This window comes from Dipodomys merriami, unplaced genomic scaffold (assembly GCF_024711535.1).
Source record: "Dipodomys merriami isolate MVZ:Mamm:240054 unplaced genomic scaffold, mDipMer1.0.p SCAF_3, whole genome shotgun sequence".
Lineage (NCBI taxonomy): Eukaryota > Metazoa > Chordata > Mammalia > Rodentia > Heteromyidae > Dipodomys > Dipodomys merriami.
In genome coordinates this window covers 1709652-1725165 of record NW_027204492.1, presented here as the reverse complement: position 1 = coordinate 1725165, position 15514 = coordinate 1709652, and the positions used below count along the sequence as shown (strand labels likewise).

The 15514-nt window shown below is 45.6% G+C and overlaps 1 protein-coding gene across 3 annotated transcripts in view; it reads right to left on the bottom strand.

Moving 5' to 3' along the window:
* The window catches only part of Bcap31 (B cell receptor associated protein 31), a 35207-nt gene extending 19707 nt beyond the window's left edge, over positions 1–15500 (bottom strand). Inside the window, exons 1-4 of one of the 3 annotated variants that reach the window (XM_070039524.1) lie at positions 15480–15500; positions 13886–14021; positions 11758–11858; positions 7202–7349 (exon numbers count right to left, since the gene is read on the bottom strand). In XM_070039524.1, coding sequence (XP_069895625.1) covers positions 7202–7349; positions 11758–11858; positions 13886–13977 — 341 coding nt within the window. In that variant the 5' untranslated portion in view covers positions 13978–14021; positions 15480–15500. The other 2 variants (XM_070039522.1, XM_070039523.1) reach the window with 2 other exon arrangements.
* Between the last annotated feature and the right edge of the window lie 14 nt (positions 15501–15514).

Genomic DNA, 15514 nt, shown 5'->3' with positions numbered 1-15514 from the left:
GGGGGCTGGAAAGGGATGTGAAGGATAAACAAAGGAGGAGGCTGCAATGCTTGGTAAGAAATGTATGCATTATCCTGCCCATGTAATTGTAACCCCTCTGTACAGTATGTTCACAAATAAAATAAAATATTAAAAAAATTTAAAAAAAAATTAAAAAGGCAGAGGCTGGATGCTGGTAGCTTACATCTATAGTCCTAGCTCCCCAGGAGGCTGAGATCTAGAGGATTACTTGAAGGCAGTCTGGGCAAGAAAGTTCATGAGATGTCATCTCCAACATAACCAGCAAAAAGCTGACCTGGAGGTATGGCTGAAACTCAAGTCCCTGACTCAAACCCAGGTATTAGGGGGAAAAAAGCAGATAATTATCTAACCAATGACTGTCTACGTATAACAGAATACTACAAACTGGTAAGAACTAGAAGAGTCTATAGGTGTGCAAGTTATCTACCTTATACATTTATATTGATTTAGTCTCCTTGAGATAGGAGGAAATCATGTCATTTGCAGGAAAGTGGGTGGAACTGGAGATGAACATGTTGCCAGGATAAGCCAAGCTCAAAAAGCCAAACATCACATTTTCACTCACTTACAGATTCTAACACACATATACATTGAATATGAATGTACCTGTGGGATTGTCTGAGGGAGAGTGTTGGAGGGAGTGAGTTTGATCAGGATATACTGTATATCTGTTACATGTATGAAAAAATGTCACAGGGGCTGGGAAGGTGGCTCAGTGGTAGAGCGCTTGCCTTGCATGCAGGAGGCCCTGGGTTCGATTCCTCAGCACCACATAAGCAAAAAGAAAAAAGCCGGAAGTGGTGCTGTGGCTCAAGTGGTAGAGTGCTAGCCTTGAGCTGAAGAGCTGAGAGCGCCCAGGCCCAGAGTTCAGGCCCCACGACTGGACCCCCCCCCCCAAAAAAAAAAGAAAAAGAAAAATTTCACAATGAAACCCTCCCTTGCACAACCAGAATGCTAAAAAAATTTTTATGCCAGGTGCTGGTATCCCTGGAATACTACCTACTCAGGAGACTGAGACCTGAAAAATCACAGTTCGAAGTCAGCCTAGGCAGGAAGGTCCATGAGTCTCTAACCACCAGTAAAAAGCTGGAATTTGGAGGTATGACTTAGTGATAGAACACGACCCTTGAATGGAAATGCTAAGGGACAGTGTCCAAGCCCCAAGTTCAAGCCCCAGGTCTGGCACACACACAAAAAAGATTAAACATCCCTATTACCTGTAGCTCTCTCTAGAAACAAGACCATAGAGAAGGCAAAACTAGGTATTTCTCTTATTTGTATTTTTCAAGGAGGGGAAAAGTTGGGTATTAAACTAAAAGCCTTCTGCATACTACATAACCACTCTACCTTCTGAGCTACATGCCCAGTCCAACATTTCTCTACTGTTTGAAAAATAAGAGAGGAGCTTTGTTTATATCTGCTTATGATGAATAATTTTGTAATTCAAGGAAATAAAGAATGCAAGGCGCCAGTGGCTTATGCTTCCATTCCTAGCTACTCAGGAGGCTGAGATCTAAGAATCCCAGTTCATGCCGGGCGCTAGTGGCTCATGCCTGTAATCCTAGCTACTCAGGAGGCTGAGATCTGAGGATCGTGGTTCAAAGCCAGCCCGGGCAGGAGAGACCGTGAGACTCCTATCTCCAATAAACCACCAGAAAACCGGAAGTGGCGCTGTAGCTCAAGTGGTAGAGCGCTTGCCTTGAGCTGAAGAGCTGAGGGACAGTGCCCAGGCCCAGAGTTCAAGCCCCACAGCTGACAAAAAAAAAAAAAAAGAATCCCAGTTCAAAGCCATCCTAAGCAAAAAATGTCCACAAGACTCCTATCTCCATGGGGCTGGGAAGATGGCTCAATGGTAGAGTGCTTGACTTGCATGCATGAGGCCCTGTGTTCGATTCCTCAACACCACATAAGCAGAAAAAGCTAGAAGTGGTATTGTGGCTCAAGTGGTAGAGTGCTAGCCTTGAGCTGAAAAGCTCAGGGACAGCGCCCTTGCCCAAAGCTCAGGCCCCATGACCGACAAAAAAAAAAAAAAAGACTCCTATTTCCAATTAACCACCAAAAATCTGAAAGTGTAGCTGTGGCTCAAATGGTTGAGTGCTAGCCTTGAGCAAAAAAGCTCAGGAACAGTGTCCAGGTCCTGAGTTCAAGCCCCAGGATCAGCACAAAAAGAAAAAGGAAAAAAATTAATAGAGGATGGCTTTATTGTATTTTTCTTGACAGTTGTGGGGCTTGAACTCTGGACCTAGGCACTGTCCCTCAGCTCTTCAGCTCAAGGTGAGCACTCTACTACCTGAGCCACAGCACCTCTTCCAATTTTCTGGTGTTTTACTGGAGATAAGTTTCACAGGGCTGGGAAGGTGGCTCAGTGGTAGAGCGCTTGCCTTGCATGCATGAGGCCCTGGGTTCGATTCCTCAGCACCACATAAGCAAAAAGAAAAAAGCCGGAAGTGGTGCTGTGGCTCAAGTGGTAGAGCGCTAGCCTTGAGCTGAAGAGCTGAGGGACAGCGCCCAGGCCCAGAGTTCAGGCCCCACGACTGGATCCAAAGGGGGGGAAAAAAAAAGAGTTTCACAAACTTTCCTGCCTGGGCTGGCTTTGAACCGTGCTCCTCAGATCTCAGCCTCCTGAGTAGCTAGGATTACAGGCATGACCCACCCGTACCCAGCTCTGGCTTATTGTTTGAAGTGTTTCCTTTAAAGAAAGTGAGAAATACAGAGTCTAGAGGGAAGGAACAGACAGGATGGGGAAAATGACGGAAGGGGTGACTCTGATCAGGAAGTACTGGACATTTAGATGGACATGTTAAATTGTTCCTTTGTATAATCTTTTGCAATTCAGAAAATAAAACATGAACCTGAGTGTGGTGGCATGTACCTTGATATTCCAGCTACCTAGGAAGCATAGGTATAAGGACTGAAGTACGGGCAGACTCAGCCAAAAAGCAAGACCCAATTTCCACCTGCCTACCAAGTACAAGGCCCTGAGTTCAAATCCCAATACTGAGGGAAAAAAAATCTTTGGCTAAGATCCAATAAAAACAGAAATTCCGGGCTGGGAAGGTGGCTCAGTGGTAGAGCGCTTGCCTTGCAAGCCTGAGGCCCTGGGTTCAATTCCTCAGCACCATATAAGCAAAAAGAAAAAAGCCGGAAGTGGCACTGTGGCTCAAGTGGTAGAGCACTAGCCTTGAGCTGAAGAGCTGAGGGACAGTGCCCAGGCCCAGAGTTCAGGCTCCACGACTGGACCCCCCCCCAAAAACAAAAAAACAAAAACAAAAACAAAAACAAAAAAAAACACAGAAATTCCACGCTGGGAATGTGGCTTAGTGGTAGAGCACTTGCCTAGCATGCATGAAACCCTGGGTTGGATTCCTCAGTACCACAAAAACAGAAAAAGCCAGAAGTGGTACTGTGGTTCAAGTGGTAAAAGTGCTAGCCTTGAGCAGAGAGGCTCAGGAGCAGAGCCCAGACCCTGAATTTAAGCCCCAGGACTGGCCAAAAAAACAGAAACACCCAGAAATTCCACAGGATATGGTGGCTCATGACTGTAATCCTAGCTACTCAGGAGGCTAAGATCTGAAGATCAGGGTTCAAAGCCAGCCTGGGCAGCAAAGTTCATGAGAGTCTTATCTACAATTAACCAGAAGAAAGACAAAACTCATACTATGACTCAAAGTGGTAGAACACTAGCTTTGAGCAAAAAAAGCTCAGTACCTAGGCCCTGAGTTCAAGCCCCAGGACAAAAAAAAAAAAGGAAGGAAGGAAGAAAGGGAGGGAGAGAGGGAAGGAGGGAGGGAAAGGAAAAAGAGAAGAGGTCATTATGTGGAAAATGAACTACACAATTTGTAGGCAGGAATGGGAGAAAGCAATGGAAGGGGTGATACTGTCCAAAAAAACCCAAAAATGTACTCAATTACCTGACTTATGAAATGTAATCCCTATGATACAACATCCTAATAATAATTATATATATGGGGCTGGGAAGGTAGCTCAGTGATAAGAGTGCTTGCCTTGCATGCATGAGGCCCTGGGTTTGATTCCTCAGCACCACATAAGAAGAAAAAGCCAGAAGTGGTGCTGTGGCTCAAGTGGTAAGAGCACTAGCCTTGGGCTGAAGAGCTGAGGGACACTGCCCAAGCGCAGAGTTCAGGCCCCCAAAACCAGCAATAATAATAATAATAATAATAATAATAACAATACGTATGTATGTATATACATTTACCCCCTTAGGTCGTGGGGCTAGAACTCTGGACCTAAGCACTGTCCCTCAGCTCTTCAGCTCAAGGGAAGTGTTCTACCACTTGAGCCACAGCGCCAATTCCAGTTTTCTGGTGGTTAATTGGAGTTAAGAGTCTCACGAGCTTTCCTGTCCAGGCTGGCTTTGAACTGCAATCCTCAGACCTCAGCCTCCTGAGTAGCTAGTATTACAGGCATGAGCCACAGGCGTCTGGCTCTATATTTTTTTAATGAAGTCATGCTTAACACTGGTGGCTCATGTCTATAATTCTAACTACTCAGAAGGCTGGAGGTTCACTATTTGAAGCCAGCTGGGTAGGAAAGCTCATGAGACTCAGAGCAAACCACCAAAAAGCTAGAAAAGGAGCTGTGACTCAAGAGGCAGAGTGCCAGCCTTGAGTGGAAAACTGAAGTACTCAGGCCCTGATGTCATGCTCCAGTACCAGCAAATAAATAAGTAAATAAAACACTATAAGTAAAACAAGTCTACTATAAAGTCTACAGTGACCTACAATAGTGTCCTAGGTCTTTACTATTTAACAACTAACAAAAGAATGGCCATTCCTGCAAGCTCCATGCATATGAGCCCTACACAAGTGTATGGGGTTTTTTTTGTTCTGTTTCTCTCACTTTCATGATAGTACTGGGCCTTGAACTCTTTTTTTTTTTTTTTTTTTGGGTCCAGTCATGGGCCTGAACTCTGGGCCTGGGCACTGTCCCTCAGCTCTTCAGCTCAAGGCTAGTGCTCTACCACCTGAGCCACAGTGCCACTTCCAGCTTTTTTTTTCTGCTTATGTGGTGCTGAGGAATCGAACCCAGGGCCTCATGCATGCAAGGCAAGCACTCTACCACTGAGCCACCTTCCCAGCTCTGAACTCTTTCTTGCAGTTATTCAGAATCACACTTAGTCCTCTCAGTATACTAAGTATGTTTCCCTTTTCAGTCTCAGACATAATCATACTTTTTTGCTAAAAACTGAAGGCATGTGTCAACCCTATTCAGTCTTTTTCACTTCTTGACTGTCCTAAATTTCAGGATGCCAAGCTTTCAGATTGTCTGTCACCAGATATACCTTCAGCCAAGCATGGTAGTACGTTATCCATAATCACAGCTACTTAAATGGCTGAGGCAGGATGATGATACACCTGAGGCCAGGCTGAGAAATTTAGTGATATTCTGTCTCAATATTTATAAACAGTGGGGCTGGGAAGGTGGCTCAGTGGTAGAGCGCTAGCCTTGAGCTGAAGAGCTGAGGGACAGCGCCCAGGCCCAGAGTTCAGGCCCACCACCAGACCCCCCAAAAAATTTTATAAACAGTGTATGGGTGGTGGGGATGTAACAGTGTTGAGTGCTTATTAAGCTTGTGTTAGGACTGTATTTCAATCCCTTGCAACACCAAAAATAAGTTATGTGTCTGTATATATACATAAATATTGCAATGTATAAGTAAATATTAGTGCAAAGAGTATAATTCAATAGTAGAGCTTGTGCCTAGAATGTGTTAAGCACTACATTCAAACCTCAGCAGTGTGTGTGCACAGCCAACACACATACATATACACAAGTGATGACTCAGCGTACTAAAATACTAAAGAGACTGAAAGAGCTGAGTGACCTCCTCCTAAAAAAATAAGTTTGCTTTGCCTTTTCCAACTTGAACCCACGTTGTCCAAGGTCACCTGAATGACTAAGTCTATTTCCTAAAAAGCTAAAACCTAGACAGGTAGTTACTCTAATGCCTAGTAAAACAGGACATACCAAGTAATTAGAGAACAATAATCCCTTCAACACTGAATCTTGAGTCTTTAAAAGCATAAAGCTGGGTAGAAAATTGCCATCTGTAATTCCAGGCTGAGAATCCACACATTTATTTGGTACTATCATCTGAATAGTCCTGAAAATCCTTATGTTGAAATCTAACCACCATTGTAGATATTAAGAGGTAAAGCCTATTGGGAAATGTATAAGACTTGAGGGCTATGTCCTCATAAATACATTAGTGCTGTATGAAAGACCTAGAAGGAGCTAGGTTAGGTTCTTTATGTCATTCTCTCGTGTGAAGATACTGTTCCTCTCCTCTAGAGGATGAAGCAACAAGGTGCCATATTATGTTATAGCGGCCCTCATTAGATATCAAATTTGCTGACATCTTTACCTTTGACTTACTAACATCCAGAAGAGAAATGTCCCATAAATCAAAACTCATGTGAGGGCAGGAGAGAATAAACAGGGCTCCAAACTGTAATAATCTGTACTAATCTGGCTTTGCTGCTTGTGGCCCTAACAAGGCTCTCGATTTAAAAACAAAACAAAACACAAAAAACAACCATGGAGGGGCTGGGAAGGTGGCTCAGTGGTAGAGCGCTTGCCTTGCATGCCTGAGGCCCTGGGTTCGATTCCTCAGCACCACATAAGCAAAAAAGAAAAAAAAAAGCCGGAAGTGGCGCTGTTGCTCAAGTGGTAGAGCGAGCGCTAGCCCAGGCCAAGAGTTCAGGCCCCATGACGGGACCCAAAAAAAAAAAACCACCATGAAATACAACATGCCCACACCAGGTAAGTCCCTGGGGACAGGTCAGTCTCAATCTCTATCAGTTTTTCCTACTCTATTCAGATCAGCAACTCATACACAAAGGCTCTTTCTTAGTCCTGTAGACTCCTCACTAAGGACTAATAGGCATTGTTATTTACTTCAATCTACGTGAAAATAAAGTGTAGGATATTAACATTATTTACCCTATGAATGTGGCTAAGATGGGGGTTTCTGAGATTAGGTCAGTCTTCTCCCACACTCCATGCTGCCTCAAGAGGGCAACTGTGTGGCTCCCCAAACACAAACAAGGTCTTTAGGTCTTGGCCAAAGGCTGAGAAAGAGTTGAAGCCACACCCACACAGGTCCATATTCAGGACTAAAACAGGACTTACTACACACCCCCAGCCCCTCCCTACTCACAAGGACAGCAGCAAGGAAAAGCCAGCAATGTAGAGATTTCTCTGGGCACGAAAAAGTTTCATGTGGAAATGTTCCATGGCCCCAGGATTGTTCTGCAGGTTCACCTTTTCAGTAACATCATCATACTTCCGAATCTCCCGTACAGCATCTATGGCAGATCAAAGGAGACCAGGACAGTTAGCTGCCTCTTGGGTAAGTGAAACAAGTAGCATGAAATGGTTGTGCATCACTAACTTCAAATTCAACTTCCTGTAGAATTCTACATGAAGTAGGAGACTATCAAAAAGCTTCAGTCATCAGATCTTCCCCTTTAGCTTTTCATACATTAATCCCGGTCTTATTCTACTCAGACCACAAGCTTACTCTATACTTCAAGATGTTAACCAAGGCTGACATATTGCTGGCAATGAGAACTACTTCCCTTCCCAATTTCTCAAATTTTCAATTTGAGCTTGCTGTTTCTTCTCAAGTCAGGCCACTAGCTAATCTACTGATATGCCAGAGTTCCTGTTTGAAGAACATTCACAGGCCTGCTTAGGAGGCATGAGCTACCTGGGTGTCAAGTTTCTGCTCTTAAGCTTTACAAATTTGATTAAAAAATGAATTCATAGGAGTCGGGAAGGTGGCTCAGTGGTAGAATGCTTGCCTTGCATTCATGAGGCCCTGGGTTTAATTCCTCAATACCACATAAGCAGAAAAAGCCAGAAGTGGCACTGTGGCGAGTTGAGGGACAGTGCCCAGGCCCAGAGTTCAGGCCCTATGACCGAATTTTAAAAAAAATGAATTCAGGGCTGGGATGTAGCTCAGTGGCAAAGCGCTTGCCTAGCAAGTGCAACGTCCTGGGTTCGATCCCCAGTACCAAAAAAGAAAAGACAAAAAAAAAAAAATGAATTCATAGCCAAGTGCCAGAGGCTCATGCCTGTACTTAGGAGGCTGAGATCTAGAGATCACAGTTCAAAACAGTCTGAGCAGACAAATCTAAAAAAGACTCTTATCTCCCCAATTAACCACCAAAAAGCCAGAAGTAGAGCTGTGGCTGTAGTAGAGTACTAGTCTTGAGCAGAAAAGTTCAGTGACAGTCCCAGGCCTTGAGTTCAAGCCTCCAAGACCAGCATACACACAAAAATTTCAGGCTCATTTAAAGTTCAAACAGAAGTTTCTTTTTTGCCAGTCCTGGGGCTTGAACTCAGAGCCTGAGCATTGTCCCTAAGCTTAGCACTCTACCACTCGAGCCACAGTGCCACTTCCAGCTTTCCCCCCATATGTGGTACTAAGGAATCAAACCCAGGGCTTCATGCATGCTTGGCAAGCACTCTACCAATAACCACATTCCCAGCCCTCAAACAGAAATTTTTTTAAAAGTTAGGTCAGGTGTCAGTGATTTTGCTTGCAATCCTAGCTACTCAAGAGGCTGAGATCTGGGGATCGCAGTACAAAGCCAGCCTGAGCAAAAAAGTTGGTGAAACACTTAACTCCAATTAACCACAAAAAGCTTGAAGTGAAACTGTGGCTCAAGAGGTTGAGCACTAGCCTTGAGCACAAAGCTCAAGGACAACAACTAAGGCCCTGAGTTCAAACCTCAGAACAGGCACAAAAAAAAGGGCTGGGAAGTGGTAGAGCGCTTGCCTTGCATGCCTAAGGCCTGGGTTTGATTCCTCAGCACCACATAAACAAAAAGAAAAAAAAAACTGGAAGTGGCGCTGTGACTCAAGTGGTAGAGCACTAGCCTTGAGCTGAAGAGCTGAGGGACAGTGCCCAGGCCCAGAGTTCAGGCCCCACGACTGGACCCCCAAAAAAAAAAAAAGAACAGGCACAAAAAAAAGCGAAGGGATGGGAGCTGGGAATGTGGCTTAGTGGTAGAGTGCTTGCTTAGCATACATGAAGCCCTGGGTTCGATTCCTCAGTACCACATAAACAGAAAAAAGTAGCACTGTGGCTCAAGTGGTGACGTAAGTGGTAGAGTGCCAGCCTTGAGCTGAAGAGCTGAGGAACAGTGCCCAAGCCCAAAGTTCAAGCCCTACAATCAAAAAAAAAAAAAAGAACAAAACAAAAAACTAAATGATAGTGCTCAGGACCTGAGTTTAAGCCCCACTACTGGCATACAGAGAAGGTCAAACATAGCTAAGCACCATGACTAATACCTGTAATACTAACGATTCTATGGACAAAAATTTTGTATACTAATCCCTTCTCCTCAAGTAATAAAAAAGTTCATTTCAGTGTCTGTCATACCATAGGAAGAATAAATAGGAAGATCACAATCAAGCAAGATTGGGCATGAGACTTTTTTTTTTTTTTTAAAGTAGCAGCTAGGTGCCGGTGGCTGATGCTACTCAGGAGGATGAGATCCTCAGATCAAGGTTCAAAGCCAGCCCAGGCAGAAAAGTCCATGAGACTCTCTCTCCAATTAACCATCAAAAAAGAGAGCCAGAAGTAGAGCTGTGGCTCCAAAAGATCAAGGACAGAGCCCAAGTCTTCTGATCAAGGTCCAGGACAGGCACGAAACAAAAAACAAAAACAAAAACAAAAGCAAAAAGGGATGAGCCCATGGTTCAAATAGTAAGCAACTGCCTGGCAAGTACAAGGTGTAGAGTTCAAATCGAGTACTACCAAAATAAAAAGTGTACAAATACAAATACAGCAGAAAATCCAGAAAAGTTAAATATGATAACATAATCATGCCCAGCAGAGTATATGATAAAAATGTGACCACCTGAGCCAAAGACATCAAAAGTCACATCACCTTACATTACCTACTTTATTATACCCACTGTGTGTGTGTGTGTTGTGGGGGGGGGGGGGGATGTATACATGTGCATGCGGACATGTCCCCATGCATGTGCATAAGAGGGAGGTGAATAGGAGGGCTTGAGCTCAGGGTCTCATGCTCTCATTTGGCTTTTTCGCCCAAAGCTGGCACTCTACCACTTGAGCTACACCTCCACTTAGGGCTTTTAGGTGGTTAATTGGAGATGAGGGTGTTACAGACTTTCCTGCTCAGGCTGGCTCTAAACCTCAATCCTTAGACCTCAGTCTCCTGAACAGCTAGGATTTTAGGCATGAGCCACCAATGCCCAGTTTTTTTATGCCAGTAATGGAGCTTGAACTCAAGGCCTCATGCTTCTTAGCCTTTTATGCACAAGGCTGGTGCTCTACCGGTTAAGCTACCTCAACTTACTTTTTTTGGTTGGTCAGGGCCTACACCAGTCCTTGAGTTCTTTGCTCAAGGATAGTACTCTCCCACTTTGAGACACAGTGCCACTTCCAGTTTTCTGGTGGTCTATTGAAGAGTCTCAGGGGGCTGGGAATATGGTTTAGTGGTAGAGTACTTGCCTAGCATGCATGAAGACCTGAGTTCAGTTCCTCAGTACCACATAAACAGAAAAAGGCAGAAGTGGTGCTATGGCTCAAGTAGTAGAGTGCTAGTCTTGAGCAAAAGAAACTCAGGGACAGTGCCCAGGCCCTGAGTTCAGGCCCAAGGATGGCAAAAAATAAAGTCTCAGAGATGTCTCTGCAGACTGGCTTTTATCCATAATCCTCAGATCTCAGTCTCCTGAGTAGCTAGGATTATAGGCATGAGCCACTAGTGCCCAGCTCATTTGCTTCTTTTTAAGAGGAACAGAAAAAAAGAAAGAGAGTAGCCCTGTCTCAAGACTGCAAGAGAAGAAACTACACTACCATGTGCATGACTGGTGAACAACACTATTTGCACCAGGGTCATGAACCAGTCAGCTGCTCTTAAATTCAATTCTACAATGGCTCAGAAATATTAAGTGGTCACAATTAAGGATGAATAAAGGCCACTTGGTAAGCCCATATCTATTAATATGAGGTGCCTCTAAAGTGAAAGCCCTACTAAGCAGTCAGCAGCATATCCTTCATGGATGAATAGAACCTCTTCTCCAAGAGAAAAATAACCAGGGCATTTAACTGGTCTCTCTTTTTTTGTCAGTAGTGGGGCTTGAACTCTGGGTCTGGACACTGTCCCCGAGCTCTTCAGCTCAAGGGGAGTGCTCTACCAGATGAGCCAATGCCACTTCCAGTTTTCTTTTTTTTTTTTTCTTTTTTTCTTTTGTCGGTCATGGGGCTTGAACTCTGGGCCTGGGCGCTGTCCCTCAGCTCTTCAGCTCAAGGCGAGTGCTCTACCACTTGACCTACAGCGCCACTTCCGGTTTTCTGGTGGTTTATTGGAGATAGGAGTCTTACGGTCTCTCCTGCCCGGACTGGCTTTGAACCGCGATCCTCAGATCTCAGCCTCCTGAGTAGCTAGGATTACAGGCGTGAGCCACCAGCGCCCGGCTTCACTTCCAGTTTTCTGATGTTTAATTGGAGATAAGACTCTCATAGACTTTCCTTCCCAGGCTGGCTTTGAACTGCAATCCTCAGATCACAGCTTTTTGAGTAGCTAGGATTACAGGCATGAGCTACCTGCGCTTGGCTGGTCTATCTCTTGAGAATCCAAAGCTGTTCTCTATTTATCCAAAGTGGCACAGAATTTATAACAAGCCACAACATAAGGCCTAAGTCAGGTAGCCACACCCATCCCAAATTCTCACCAATAACCAGCAGCACAAGGATGACGATGAGAACCACAAAGAAGGTGTTGCCATAGGTCACTACTAACTCCACAAGGCGGGACTTGAAAATCTTCTGCCATCTGTGAAAAGATAAAATCATGGTGGCTGAAGAAAAATTAAGCACACCTAGGATCTAGGCCCTAAGCAGAATAGAAAGCCATAGTGGCACTCTTCTCCAGTAGCCAAAGGGCCTGTACAAAGTCAACCTCAGCTGCTTATTATATTCTCCACTTATGTTCCAAAAGAGTGCTTAATAAAAAGATGCTCATTTGTGTACAGAAACATCTAGAGATCAAGTCTTAAAACACTGGCTGTTTCTAGTGAGGGAAACTTACTTTTCATTGTACTCCCCTTACAATATTCAGACTGTTTGCCAAATATATCCAGTATTTCGGTGGGGGGGAAGGGGCTGCCAGTACTGGGGCTTGAACTCAGGGCCTAGGCGCTGTCCCTGAACTTCTTTTTGCTCTAGGCTAGCACTCTACCACTTGAGCCACAGCACCACTTCTGGCTTTTTCTGTTTAAAATACAACCCAGGGCATGCATGCTAGACAAGCACTCTACCACTAAGCCACATTCTCAGCTCCTATATCCAGTATTTCTTAATCTTTCTACATGACAAAAATGGTTTGTCTATACCTCCACTACCTTGGATTATTATAAAAAGGACACCATACTTTACATTTATAAATATTCAGGATGTGCCTCTAATGAACATCTTTCCGAAGTATCGAGTAAAAATGCTCAGGGAGGGCTGGGAATGTGGCTTAGTAGTAAAGTCCTTGCCTAGCATGCATGAAGCCCTGGGTTAGATTCCCAGAAAAGGCTGGAGGAAGAGGTGCGGTGGCTCAGGTGGTAGAGTGCTAGCCTAGAGCAAAAATAAGTTCAGGGACAGTGCCCAGGCCCTGAGTTCAAGCCGCAGGACAGACAAAAATAAAATGTTCAAGGACCACACTGAAGCTCTGAGTTCAAGCCCCACAACCAACAAAAAAAGAGATTTACATATTGTTAAGATTAGTAAGCTACTTTCACTGTCAAGAGACTGAGCCAGAAAGCCCAGTCTAATTATCCTTTTTTGAGAAAGCCCAATAGTCACTTTTTTTTAAGTTTGTTAGAATTGTGACTTGAGGGGTTCTGATTTAACACTTAATTGGTAAGTGCCCTAAATATATCTGATTCTTAGCTCCCCTACCTTCTCCCTCTTGTTTCCTTTCTGAATATACTTTGTGTGAAGCAGTCTATCCTAAAAGTTTCCCAGATTACAACTCCATGGAGCCCTCTGTTGCTGCATTCCCTCTAAAACATTTTCAGATTTGGTTTTTGACAAGAATATTCTTTAGGGGGCTGGGAAGGTGGCTCAGTGGTAGAGCGCATGCCTTGCATGCCAGAGGCCCTGGGTTCGATTTCTCAGCACCACATAAGCAAAAAGAAAAAAGCTGGAAGTGGCGCTGTGGCTCAAGTGGTAGAGTGCTAGCCTGGAGCTGAAGAGCTGAGGGACAGTGCCCAAGCCCAGAGTTCAGGCCCCATGACCGGACCCAAAAAAACAAAAAAACAAAGAATATTCTGTAGTATCCTACATGTGATGACATAGTCTTATTTATGACATGCTAATTTAAAAATAGAAATAAGATTTTTATGCTTCATGTACAGTGAATTTATAACTGATCCTCTTTATTAAAAGGAAATATGGCTTCATCATAGGCTGAATAACGCCCATGAAACTACTACGAAATGCCAGCAGAGCATCTGAAACAATGCAAGCCTGTGGTGGAAATGTTCTGGATCCCTCACAGCCCTGGAGCCAAACGGTAGGCAGAGGAGAGGGGCACCTAGAACTTCCAGCTAGATCGTCTCCTTGCTAAGAACAGAAGGTAAGCAGTAGAAGATAATAACTCAGCAATATGTGACCAAACAAAACTATGTGAAAGATTGGCAAAATTTATTTATTTATTTACTTATAAACTCCGGCAAATCCTTTATCCCAGACAGGTTCTACTTGTTTCCATCTGGCCTCAATGTCAGGGTCCATCAACTCTGCATGCTATACGACTGGGACATACACATGCACCCTCCTAGTTTGCTTTCCTGCTTGCTCAACAGGCCATACCTTTTGGGAGAAATGAAGGGAATGCAGAGAAGCAACACGGCAAAGACCTCTGCATAGAGGAAGGTGGCAACCGCAGTCCACTGCAGACTCATTCTGTCACCAGCAGGTTTCCAACAGGGAGATATGAGCTTGTTTCCTGGCAAGGAACAGAAGAAATAGGAGCCATGAGAGCTGGGCAGCCACTATGAACCCTGGATCCCCCCAGCTTTGGAGCCTTTAAAATGCTGGTAGGACTATTGGCCAATGGTGCTGAAGGCTAACAAACTTGTTTTACTGAACCAGTTACTTGATAACCCCCAGCACATATGTGAACAAGTCCATATATCTTTGTTGAAGACTGCTTTCACTAGGGGAGTCCATTAGACTCCTTCAGATGTGTATAAGAAAGTCTTTTTCTGTGTCTGTGTGTGTGTGAGCAGGCACCAGTTCCTGAGCTTGAACTCGGGTTTTGGGTACTGTCCCTAAGTGTTGAGTCTCACACTTTCTTGCCTGGGCTGGCTTCAAACTGTGGTCCTCAGATCTCAGCCTATGGGAGTGCAGTTCGAAGGTGTTTTTCTCAACAGAATATTATATAAACAGAGATTAGTTTTTAGCTTCCTTTCGACTCTCTTCCTGAGCAAGCAGTGCTCTGGGATAGAGTGTCAATGCCTGCCTCTGCCAAGCCCGCAGGGTTTCGGTGAAGGGCCGCCGCCCTCTCCCCACGCTCCTCTGAGCTGCACACTCTGCTCCTCACATCACACCAGGCCAGGCCGCGCCGCGCCGCGCCCCGCCCCGCCCCCTCAGCGACCAGTAGGCCCAGCCCAAGCACTGAGAAGTCACCCCGCAGTCTCCGGTCTCCCGTTTTCTGCGCTAAAAAAGGTCTTCGATCGCTCCTGTGCCGCCTCCGGGGTAGGAGGTTATGCAATTCCTCAGAAAAAGCCAACAGAGTGACCCTAGAGGGTAGGAGTTGGGGGACCAAGAGCAAAAGCAGGTCTCGACCGAGTCCCTCAAGGCCTCCTCCAAAGAAAGTTCTAGAACAAGCAAGTCTGCTCAGAAGCCCTGGTGAACCCCAACGCCACCGAGCCCGAAAGACGCCCACGAGGAACCAAGAGCTATGAGCCTCCGGCGGCCGCAGCCGAGCACACCGTCCCCAAATCTTACACCCCACCGCTCCAGCCAAAAGAGAGCCGGCCCCGGCGCTCAGAGGGCCCGGCATCCCCCGCCGCCGCCTCAGTTTCCCTCACGTCGGAAAGCTTGGCTCCAAACGCCACCGCCCCAATTTCCCTCAGGTCGACGGAGCCCCGACATTCCCCAGAACCTCTAGCCTGTCCGCGCTGCTTGCCTGCCTGCCTGCCTTCTTCGTCGAGAGGATGAGAGAGCCTCAACTGCCCAGAAGCCCAAACCCTCACAGAGCCCGCTCACCGACTTTCTCACAGCCGCTGCGCACGCCCGCCGCAACGACCAAATTCTCTCCCCCTCAGCCCTAGTCCCGCCCCTTACCCAACGGCCGGAAACCGGAAGCGCCTGCCGCGCTGCACCGCGCAGTGCCCCGCCCACAAGTCCTCCCTAAACCCCAGAGGCTACGCCCTCGGCAACTTCCCGCCCCGCCCCCTACCTGAGGGCCTGTTGCTAGAGCCTTGAGAGGAAGCT